General features: G+C 43.6%; 1 protein-coding gene across 1 annotated transcript in view; it reads right to left on the bottom strand.

Annotated features, from left to right (window-relative positions):
* Positions 1-1,898: 1,898 nt before the first annotated feature.
* osbpl2b (oxysterol binding protein-like 2b) overlaps positions 1,899-12,424 on the bottom strand; it is a 29,381-nt gene continuing 18,855 nt past the window's right edge. Inside the window, exons 7-14 of the mRNA XM_063208862.1 lie at positions 11,706-11,888; positions 11,318-11,425; positions 10,968-11,057; positions 8,979-9,102; positions 6,949-7,074; positions 6,359-6,482; positions 5,925-6,015; positions 1,899-4,497 (exon numbers count right to left, since the gene is read on the bottom strand). Of these exons, the coding sequence (XP_063064932.1) occupies positions 4,395-4,497; positions 5,925-6,015; positions 6,359-6,482; positions 6,949-7,074; positions 8,979-9,102; positions 10,968-11,057; positions 11,318-11,425; positions 11,706-11,888 (949 nt within the window). The 3' untranslated portion in view covers positions 1,899-4,394. The remainder of the gene's footprint in view (positions 4,498-5,924; positions 6,016-6,358; positions 6,483-6,948; positions 7,075-8,978; positions 9,103-10,967; positions 11,058-11,317; positions 11,426-11,705; positions 11,889-12,424) is intronic.

The following is a 12,424-nucleotide window of genomic DNA, read 5'->3' on the forward strand; positions in this document are numbered from 1 at the left end:
CAACGTCACCTGTCAATAATCTGTATCCCGCATTCCAATTGGTTACTCGCTTAACTCGCGTCGCTCGAAGATAAAATAAAGGGCCGTACACACACAAAGCTAGCATTTCGCTTGCTCGCTTACTCGCCACTCTTTCATGGAACGTTCGCTGAAGGTTCCCGCGGCTTTAACTGCCAATGGACAGCCGAGAAGTACCGAACTCTGCATTCCAATTGGTTACTCGCTTACTCGCCTCGCTCGAAGATAAAATATTTTCAACTCGGAATCCGCCCACATCGCATCGCTTGTACAGTACTCGCCTACTCTCCTGCGAGTCTCGCTGGGACACATTGACATTCTATTGAGTTCATTCGCTGAGCGAGTAACTAGCAGCGACGTGTGTGTACGGCCCTTTAGTTTATCTCGGAACCCGCCCACATCGCATCGCTTGTACTCTCCTCGCCTACTCGCCAGCGAGACTCGGTGGAACACGTAGACATTCTATTGACTTCATCCGCTGAGCGAGTAACTAGCAGCGACGTGTGTGTACGGCCCTTAAGGTTACAGAGTTGCTGGGTCATGCTACATTGTTGCACATGTAAACAAATGGAGGGATCAAGTCTCAGCACAGTCACTACTTCTGTATTATAAATGAGTAGTTGGCAACACGGATTTCGTGTCTCAGAGATCCGTGTCCAGTCCATGAAATTCTGAGAGATCAAGGTAGTTTGAGGGAGGTTAGTGGTGCAACTGTGGTGGTAAGGAAGTTGATTTGGGGGCATACAATCAGTTGAGGAAAGTGGCATTTTTAACAACTTCAAACATTTCTCTGTCCCATGTGGTCCTCCAAAACCATTCTTACATTATGATAAACTTAGGTGACTATTTTATCCAAAGCCACTTACAATGTATGCAATGTGATGTTAGGTTTCATGCTCAAAGACACCTCATCCATCACCTGCTAGTTGGGTGGGATTCGAATCTAACCACTTACAAGTACTAGACCCACTTTTATCATTTCTGGCATTCAGTCCATCCAACAACCACGCTGGGCCCAACATGCTTTTCTTACCACAAGTGCCCAACGCTCAGCCCGATACTTCAGTCTCTGGTCTCTCCCTAGGCATTCTCATCATGGTCTCATCATGAGATCAGACAAAGGGGACAGTTGTCCCAGGCCCAGAATTGGGTCCTCATTACATTGTATGTATTGGGCTGGGGGGCCCTTTCAGATGACTTCGCCCTGAGCCCTGCCAAAGCTGTCAGCGGCCCTGGCCATAGAAGTCATCCATGCACTGGGCCAGTCAGTGCAGGGAACCTGATGAGTCATGATGCATGGTATAGAACTTCTCTGGGCAGAGCTTTAAACTGTCTGAAAACAATTAGCTTAAAAACCACTGAATGTCAATGTTAAAAAAAATAAAAGTCACCCACCGCCTACCTCTAATGCTCAGAAGATAAACTTGTACAAAATCATGTTGCCCAGCGATTTTTTTATTTCAAAACTGAAATATTTTAATTTCAAAAGTAAAATTGCGTTTTTAGCCTTTGCGTTTTAGTCCATTTTTCTGACCTAGAGACTCCTAACATAAATGACCCATTTAAAAAATCACCATCATAAAAGAAAAGTAATTAATGAAACCACCAGAAAACAAGTATTAAATACTATCAAAAATAAATTGATTGTTTTGGGGAAGGAAGATGACGGGGTGTTGAGGGGTTGGGGCTGGAGCATTGTGGGCTTTGAGGTGGGGTAGAGGAAAGGAGGGGAGGCTGGGGTGTTGGTGGTGATCACTAACCGTCTTTGTGCAACATCAGAAAATATTTTAAAAAACTGATATTTTTAAGATGTCAACGGCCACATACAGTGAAAACATTTGTAAACCAACCAACTCAACACAAATAAATGCACACAAATGTAACATAAAATCTATTGTTTAATTGTTTTGATTTAGTCTGTATTGCTAAATTTGTGAAAACAAGTGTATGGATGCACACAGTAGTGTATCTGTAAAACGTGCTGACATTCCTGGCCAGATAGATCAATGCACTTCCACCTCACTCAAAACATCAACAGAAGGGGTCAAAGAAAAAAAAAAGAAATCCATAAAGACAGTTTCCTCTCAGATACTCTAAAATACCTTAAATAGGATTGCACGAGAGGTAAAACATTTATGCATGTGTTACTGAGAATGTTAGGTAATTTTTTGTAGTTGTATACAGGCACTGAATGAGGAAAGGGGGGGGGGGGGCAAACAAAAAAAAACAACAACAAACAAACTTAAAACACATGTACAGAAGAAAACGGACATCTAGCATCACTGTGCTTAAAAAGTCTCATTGTTAACGCTATTTTGTGAAATTGTCTTGCACACTTCATAGCTAGATTTCAACGGATCTACATGTATGAGATGAAACCGCACAGGAGGCTGCGCAGCTCTGGACCTGACAGAGTGTCTAAGGAGCATGTGCACATGATGTGGGACTGTATAAAAAATAAGACTGGAATGCAAAAAAGGGGAGGCATTTTACAGAGTGGAATACATCTCAGAAGGGGGAACAGAAAGAGGCAATTTCTTGTGGATTACGAGTCAATGCAGAGTGTACAGTTCCAAGCTGCCAATAGACACAGTTGTTATTTACAGAAATGAAACTGCCCGAAGGGGATTACCATCATTTCAGGCTGTATTTACATATCTTCTTTACAAATGTGCTGTGCTGTCAACTGGAACTATGAACTGGTTGCATAGATTGAGAAAATAAAAGCCCTGTCACTTTTAAACTGTGGTAGAGAGAAAATGTTTTCTCATAGTGTTTGTTTGAATAATGAGATACATAGAGTATATATTAGTCTGTTGCATGGGGGGATGGGAGTGACAAACCCACAGAGCATTACATTACTACAATGGAATAATGATAAGACCATCATATCACCTGCTGAACAGAATCAGCTTAATGGACTGAAGTGAAGGTACCGTTATCTTTGATGTGGCACTAATTCATTAATAATAAATTAGAATATTTGTCTAGCTACGATAAATACAACTGTACTGCTAATGGCTCATAGAGAATCAATGGGGAGCTTTTTATATTTATAAGGAGGGAATAAGCCGTTATGGAAATGCACTTAGTTGAATTCGGTGTCCCTGACGATGCTTTTGTTTCATGGTGAAAGTTATTTACATCAAACGTACGTAAAGTCACTACTGATAACCGATGACGTGTGTGAGACTACCGGTATACCGTTTCATGTCTTCTATGACTGGTTTGTTTATATGAAATAAAGGATTCTGAGAAAGGGTGTGGAGTCATTAGATTACGTTCTAGAATATTTGAAGTGCAGTGGGATTATTTTGATGCAGCTGAAGACAAACGGTGCCTGTACATGACAACTGACTATATGGCTTTTTATTGAACACATACCCTCTCTCTCTCTCTCTCTGTCTGCCTGCCTCGCACTCACTCACACAAACATTTCTTTAATTGTTTTCAGCCAACCAACATCTTAGTGAATACTTACCATTATTATTTATTTCTATTTATCTGTGGTGTGGTTGACATTAATGTACATGTGGCCGTGGTTTGACATGATTGGCAAGCTCAGCTGCAGCTTAACTAACATTATGCAGTTCAGACTTACTCACACCATCAGCCAACCATTCAACCACAGTGAGCGTTTACAGTTAAGCATAGAGCTTCTATGGGACACCACTACTGTCTGAGATCAAAAACACAAAGAATCTCTGTACAAGACTTAACGAAGAGCAGTTCAGTGACGAGAGTATGTGTTAGGGAATCACATGTCGTCTAAGGTAGGTTCATGAGGGTTTGATGACACATGCAATCACACACACACACACACACACACATTTGCACACGCATCCATCGCACATGCACACACATCCACACTCCACTCCACTTCTAGGAAAGTGCTCACTCTTTCTGTCCAAGAAACACTGAAGTCATCACTCAGGGTTTTCAAGGATGTAAAACAAACAAATGAAAGAAAAAATTAAGAAAGGAAAATTAAAACCACACAATCTATGTGCTTCCCATTACCAGTTACAACTCTTCCACTTAAGCCCTCTCACTGCAAAACAAACAAATGAAGGAATGAAGTCACATGATCTTCAGTCAATTAAATCATTCAAGTCCCTGATTTTCTCTCTTTTTCTTTTTTTGCTTCAGCCAGCTTGAAAAAAAAAACAAAAACAATATGAAGTCTGTTTAGCCACCAGTGAAGCTGAGACGGCTGCTCAGGTGACCACTGCAGTGGCGTAGGAATGGGACAGCTATGGGACAGGTCCAGTTGGAGAGGATATGCTGTTTGGTAGAGGGCTGGTGGTGCATGTGTTGGGGTGTGTGTGCGTGTGTGTATGTCGCAGGAGGAATAAGAGCTCATGGCCGTGTCCTCATCAGTAGATGTCAGGCAAGTCTGTGTATTTCCTATCGAAGTAGCCGCCCGTGTAGAGCCAGTCTTGAGAGCCTGTGTGGGGGTTGGTGCCCGACTGGAACCACCTGCAACATACAAGTGGACAACGGTGTCAGTCACAAGATGTACAGACCCTCATTTACCCTTTGTAACATTTGTATGGTCAACACCATGTGTGCTGTGTAATACGTATGGAATAGCGGCCGACGAGGTGTCCCGATATCGAGGGAAATAATGGACGAGGCGGAGCGTTCTAACAGCCCGACGGTGCAGCCAAAGGGCTGTTCGCTTCGCCAAGTCTTTGCCAAGTCTTCGCCAAGACACCTCGAAAGTCGCCATTCCGCTTATCACCCGGTTATCAGCATTTAAGAATTAATTTATTAATATGTTGATCAAAGGCTTCGTGAGAAAGTAGATTAACCACTGCGCTTGGTACGTTGCTATGGGCACCACTTCCTAATCTAGTGAGACGCGCCTCTATCGGAGGCATGTAAGGACGCGCGCAGACCGTTGGGGTGACTTGACAACCAATTGTGATAGAATTGACGACTGGGTTTTTGACTTGACAACCAGATGCGATAGAATTAACGACGGGGTCTTGAGTAGACAACCAGATGCGATAGAACTAACAACGCGGTCTTGACTAGACAACCAGATGCGATAGAATTGGCAACGGCACTTCGCCAGAAAGTTAGAAAAGAAGCAACTTAGACACCCGCACGCCCGCATGACATCATAGGTGTCCTGCTACCGGGGAATAAAGGACACCTGCTCAGCCAATCAGAAGACGTTCCGTCTGCTCACCGGGTGATAAATAAAACATTAAATAGAAAGAAATGATTTTGCAACATCAACATCTGCGAAGCCTTTTAAGAGCCAACACACATTATTAAACGACTCCCAAAGACTAAGGGCAAGCCCAAGCACATCTCTTTCAACATTCAAGAAGCAAGTAAAGACTCCTCTCTTTGGTGACTATCTACAGTGTAGATTCTACACTAATGCTTGAGCTGCCCCAGTTGTGAGCCAGAGTCTATGGCATGATGTGTAAGTGTGTGTACTCTACTTAACCCTGTTCTATTGCACTTGAGCAAAATGAAAAAAACCTAACCCTACTTAGCATCTGCACTTGTTCTATATATTTCCTGTGCACTTTGTATCTGCTAGTGATGTTGGCTATGATTAAGTCCTAGATTGTAAGTTGCTTTGGTTAAAAAGCACCGGCCAAATGTAAGGTAATGTAGTGTAATAAATAGTTTGGCATGTGTGTTCATGTAGCAGCGGTTCTACACATTTGGGGCCCCAGGCAAAATATGGACATGAGGCCTTGTTTTATTAATTTTGATGACATAGGCTTGGTTGTTGACTTGGGAGCTGCTACAGAGGGCAGATTGGTGAAACCGGTTCCATGTTCATAAATTAAGTGCAAACTACGTGTAGAAAAAAACTTTCAAAGCATTTTAGTGGACAAAACACAGTTAAATAGTGTGAGTGAGTGTGAGTGTGTGTTCACCTGGTGGACCATTCCTCCTGGTCCCTGGCCCTCTCCTTGCGGGCCGCTCTCTGCTTCTCCTCCAGTCTTTCCTTCTCCTTACTGGCCTCATCTACACACAAAATGGAATTCAAGTTTAGACTACTGAGACATTCACCGAATATTTACATGAACTCATATTGCGCATTTAAAAAGGACTTCACCACTACAAATTTATATTCCAGGCAAGTTTAGATACACTTAAATCTAAAACAAAACAGAAATAATGTGCCAACTATGCATATTAGATATTAACCTGAAAATGAATTGTTAAAATCTACTACGGATCATTGGTGCTTCACTTCACTTCTACTCTTCTAACTGCACAATGTTAGCCTTTGATGCAGTGTTACACCAGCAGATGGCGCTCCTGCTCTAATCATGGGCCTGAGCTAGAGGAGTTAGAACTACATTACCCATATTGCCATTCTCCATGGCTCTGATATCGGGCCTCAGGCGGCAGTCTGTGGGGGACAGCACTCCCTCCATGCCAGGATCCAGTTCATTTAGCGTGATGGCAAAATTTGTGAAGTTGTACATCTGCAGAGACAACAGGCAGTTAGTCACACTGTGCTTGACAATTTGCACACATTTGCCACAGTATTGAAAGCCTGGGAAACTCCCATTGTCATTGTGACACAGCACTCTTGAGCACACAGTGCTCACTGGACCACAGGAAATTGCTGTTTTGCCTCCCTTGTGCAAGGGGTCAGCCCCAAAAAAAGTGTCGCAAGATGGTACCATGCTCAGGGTACCTCAATCAAGGAGGACGATAGGGGGAAAAGTTTCATATGGCATTGGCAGAGCAACACAAGTCATTTGGAGGCAGCATGAGATTCTATTTCTTGCTGAAGGACACATCTACATCTGCCTCTATCTATCTAGTACCGAGACTGAGTATGTTCAGCAAGTGTAGAGTCTCATCTTACAACTTAGCTTGAATAGTCTCACCTTGGCGTAAATAGCTTGTTTGTGTGCATAAACTGGTGTGTGTGTTTGTATTGACCTCTGCGCTGTGTGCTGGTCTGGAGGATATCCTCCAGAGGAGGGTGCTGCCTGGTATCACGGCAACCGATTCCTGCACCTCTGGCATGTCATCCGCCTCGTCATTCTCTCCTGCCGACGTATCCTCCTGCTCGCACGCGCGCACAAACACACACACACACACAATACAGCCATGTTAAAAACATGTCACAACAAGCGCACCCCCCCACACACACACACACACACACACACACACACACAAACAAACATCCAGATCACTCGAATGGACACACACCACATACACACATTCATATGGATGGGTTGTATGTGGAGGAGAGGAATGCAATGTTTAGGTAAGTAGAGGAATGTATATGAATAGATGTGTGTATATGTATTGTATGTGGATGTCTGAGGATGTTTATGTGTCTATGTGTGACAATGGTGTCTATATGTATAGCAAATGAGATGTGTACTACAAGATCTAACCTGATGGAACGGAACAGTCTGATGTGGAAACAAATATCCCTATGGGGCAATAAAGAATCTAAAGAATATGCCATACACAGAACACACCCATCCTAGTTACAGGTTACACCCACATCTCTCATTCCAACCTTGTACGCCTAAATTCAAACACAACAAGCCAACCCTTTACCTAGTCATATACTATCACCACAACAACTTCACAACACATTCTAAACATACCTCAGGGCAGGAGGCCTCAGACGCATCGTGTGCTATACCAGACAGGGCTTCTCCTTCACGCCTCCAGTGAGAGTCATGGGTAACTGCGTGTGTGTCAGAGGCATGTGGACGCAATTAACTTGTGACGCTTCACACTGCACGCCCTGGGGCTTTGTCAAACAAGCCAGAGGCCGTGCCAAGGCACTACACTGAGAGGACGTCACAGCATGTGTGCCTTTGTCATTTTCCTTAAAAGACAATATGCCACGCCTTCTGACAACACTGAGATTAAAAAGTAAACACGTCGCTAGTGTGGGTGTGCAGCAGCACCCGCCCAGCACACTTGGGTGACTTCAAGCAGTGGCCCAACCCAGGGGTGCCCAAAATATCCTCCTGTTGATATTGCTCCTGGATGACATGTAGATCCTATGTAGACTAGACATCGCAGGAAGTTGCTTGTTGACAAAAAGTACTTGCAGGTGACAACAATGGGAATTAAATATGAATCAAATTGAAGATGTCACACTCTGCTTTTCCATGATTTTATTGGGAATGAAGCAACATTTCATGTAACTTCATTAAAAATAAAAATAATAAAAACCATGGAGCAGAATGTGACATCTTCATTTTATTGATGTTTGAACTGTGGCAGTAGATAGCACCTCCACAATGACTTGTAATGTTTGTGTAATGTAATGTTTAATGCTTTTGATTTTCAAAAAAAGGGACTCTGAACAGGACTGAATTCACAGAAAGATTTTGATTTTGTTGTTGTTGTTGTTGTTGTTGTTGTTGATACAGTGAGGTGTCTGCAGCCCACACGGCCTGTGCCGCTAAAGCTTAGTGTCTATTGTGGGCCTGAATAGCTGGCAGTGCACAGTAGACACTTACACCTGCCCAGCCGGCACTCGAGAGGAGACAGCATTCAAGTAAGCAAGGCCACAGAACAGCTAAGCCTTCAAATGCTACAGCACCTCTATTCTTGATGTATTGATCTATGTGTGCTTTTGCGTACACATAGCCATACACTCGCATACAAAAATTCACACCAAAACACACACACAAGCTAGTATAATCTACAGCTATGGCCACTAACACTGGACCAGAATGTCTAAACTACATATTGTTTTGCATACAATTTACCTGATCAACCTGTGAATACAGGCAAACTGCATGGCCCAAGACATCAGACATCAAATGTAAAAGACAAACAGTCAAACAAGCATAGGGAAATAACATTTTCAAACAAATTGTAAATGTCCCTATTCCTAGAAATCAGGGGTAAAGTCCATCATCTCCAACCACTTAAGCACACCCATGCACACACACATGCACAGCACACATATGCACACACACATGCACACGCACCTTCTGTTTCTTAGTGTCTGCCCCTCCCTTCCGGTCCGACTTCTTGTGGCTGTCGAAGGTCTGGGGGTCAACGCTCCACATGCACTCTGTCCATTTGCCATAGATCACACAGCGCTTCTTTTTACTGTGGACATGGGAAAATACATATACAAGATGTGTTATACAAGACGTGTTATACAAGATATTACAACTGAAAATGTATACAATTTTTTTCTCAGTAGCCTCAAAAGTACTTTTGCTAAGTTTACGTTTCTGAGTCTCAACATGTACACGTACAACATCTCTCCCGATACATTTACTCTTAACATCCTTCCCCAGTCTTATTCGTTTTGGTTTTTCTCATTCCCACTCCATTTCCCCCTCTTCCCATTTTCCCACTCCATCTCAGTGTTGCTGTAATATTGCTTCCTGGCTTCCTGTGGTTTTAAAGACTGATGCCCTGACCTGCTCCAATATGAACTGAAACCTGAAACCTGAAACCAGCGCGCACTGCCCAAGGAAGCACAAGAGAAACAACGGTAACCAACAGCAGAGGAGGGCGATTGCATAACGCTTTTCAATCAGAGGACACAATGCACGCATTTGAACTCACTGTAGCCACCTAGCCCCATATCAGTATTGTGATTGGTGACTGGTCGACTTTATTCTTACATTAAAGCAACACCAAGTCATTTTCCAAAATGACAATGTTTCCAGCGGTTCATTATCCTCATTGACACTGCATTGCAATTGCAGCAGCTACACTAAGCTTGCAAGGACAGGGGTGTTACTCTTTTTTGTCCGAGAGACGATTCTGCTTTAAACCTGTAGGTCGATTTAAGACAGAAAGTACTGCACTTGGTAAAGCTTTAATGTCATTTAGGCCATCTAAAGCCATGTCAGCGTGACAGTGCCTGATATCAAAACCACTGTTTCATTACATTAAATTACACTTTTTTCCAAAGCGTCTTACAATCAAGGACATAATCAAAGCATACACTTGGTGATAAAAAGTGCACAGGAAATATACGTTTTTTTTTCCTGTTTTGAAGTCATATTCACATTTTTCCGCCACCTGTATCGACCTAACTGCAAAATGACACCCCAAAATGACTTCACACTTGACTCCCTCTCCCTCTCTTTCCCTAACCTTGTCTTTCCTTCTGTCTGCTTGCTGCTCCACTAAGTCAGGCCCTTGTGTGGCGTTAGTTACTGGACTCTGATATCGCAGGAGCCGCACTGTTTGCCCAAGAGCGCTATGTACACGGGCGGCTTTTACCTCGGCCTTGAGACAATACCCACTTGGTCAGTCATTACCAGGCCATTACACAAGCACCAAGCCGATCAAACACACCACCACTCTCCACCACCACTGATTCAGTCCCCATGCAGCCAGTCAACCAGTCTGGCTTTTCAAGACTGGCCTTTGCTGACTGGCCTTTTCTGTCATTAAAACTGGTCTGTGACAGGGGGTTTAGTCCTTTAAAAATGTCAATGGTTGAAAATAAAGCTGCCTTGCCCTTGAGGCTGTTGAAGACATATATTCACACGTAAATTGTAGTTAAAAAGAAGTTCTCGCACACCCGTCCCCCTAGTAGAAAATCCAGTTCATGTATGTTGAGAAAGGGGAGGGAGGGGGTGGACACAAGGAAAGGGGAGAGGTTGGAGTGGGTAGGATATATCATATTTCATATTTATAAAATTGTATATTATGCATGTAAAGATATAGTATAGTGTTGTATGTATGTACATTTATATAAACTTGTACATCATGTCTAGAGGTGGGTGGCCACAAGAGGAGCCGGAGGGAAATATGCTGAAATAAAAAGGGCTATGCTACGTTAAATAAAAACAGACAGTTGATTCTCATATTTTTTCAGTGATACTTAATGTGCATTCTGTAATCTTGCTCAGAGAAAGGGAGGAGAGGGGAGTGGGGGAGGATAGTGGAGGAAGGGTCAGGGTCAGGGTCAGGACACATGGGAGCCAAGGCCAAATGAGCCAACTCACCTCTTGTCTTGGATGTAGCCCTCTACCCTGTGCAGGTCTTTCCCAAACATCCCACACGGTTTGAAGTTCAGCACACACTTGTCTCCCGTGCTGAGCAAAAGAAGAAAAAAAAGATCAGTGAGTGAGTGAGTGAGTGAGTGAATGAATGAATGAATGAATGAATGAACTTGGGTCAGCTGAGGGGGACAAACATACTACCCTACTAATTAATAAAGAAAATGACAGCTAATCATACAGAAAACTGATGGCTGAATTATGAGCCGCATGCATGCGTTCATAATTACATGAGTTAATTGCAAATGCTAATCGTTTGGTTAAACTAAAGAGGACACAGTCCAGTGGTGACTCACCTGTGGTTGACTATCTCCACAGTGCCATACTGTTCGATCCACAGTTTGCCCAGGATCACATTGTGTACACAGCAGAAAGGGTTGGACCATGTGTACGCCTCTTTGTGCCTGCGCAAAGAGACAGAGAGAGAGAGAGAGATGAGGAGAGGAAGTGGAGGAGACACGACAAGACAACATGAGACGAGTGGAAGGGTTAAAAAAAGAACGTCTGAACTGAAATAAGCTTCATGTAAAACTTTTCAGTTGAAGTTTCAAAGAAACTAGATACCGAATTTTGCCCTAAAGACAAATACCAGAACTTACAAAATCACACAACAGTATTTGCGTTCCACCACACCCAGACATATACACACCCATCCATTCCACACACACAAGCATGCAGACTCACTTGAGGAGTTCTAGAGTGATGGTGCCCTTGGGCTCGGCCTCCACACTCTTGCCCCAGAACTTGAGCTTGGGGTAGATGGAGCCGTGGAAGGTGAAGTCTCCATCCAGACTCTCCGCGTGGAAGGCACTGACCGGGGGGTGGTGGCTCACCTGCTCCGAGATCAACCGGAAACCCTGGTCCTCCCTGAGATGGGGGGTAGAGAGAGAGAGAGAGAGAGAGAGAGAGAGAGAGAGAGAGAGAGAGAGAGAGAGAGAGAGAGAGAGAGAGAGAGAGAGAGAGAGAGAGAGAGAGAGAGAGAGAGAGAGAGAGAGAGAGAGAGAGAGAGGAGGCAAGGAGGGTGGGTGGAAGTGTAGAATACAGAAAGAGTAAGAAAAAAGGGAGAGAGACAAGATTAATAAAAACATTCACACAGAAAAATCATGGCATCATGGACAGTCAGGCATAAGGAATGTGGTAGCTGCACTATTAGCTAAGAGGGTGGAGGTTTCAAACGTGTGTGTGTGTGTGTGTGTGTGTGTGTGTGTGTGTGTGTGTGTGTGTGTGTGTGTGTGTGTGTGTGTGTGTGTGTGTGTTGTACACCAGTGACCAACCGCATTCTTGTCCAAAGAGGAGACAAACTCGTATAACCTAAACACCATGGGTACATCACTCAGAAAGCCACCATGTTAAAAACACTTTGTAGCCGGCGTCCAGAAGCACTTTGCTGCAATTACCACTGA

This window comes from Engraulis encrasicolus, chromosome 10 (assembly GCF_034702125.1).
Source record: "Engraulis encrasicolus isolate BLACKSEA-1 chromosome 10, IST_EnEncr_1.0, whole genome shotgun sequence".
Taxonomy (NCBI): domain Eukaryota; kingdom Metazoa; phylum Chordata; class Actinopteri; order Clupeiformes; family Engraulidae; genus Engraulis; species Engraulis encrasicolus.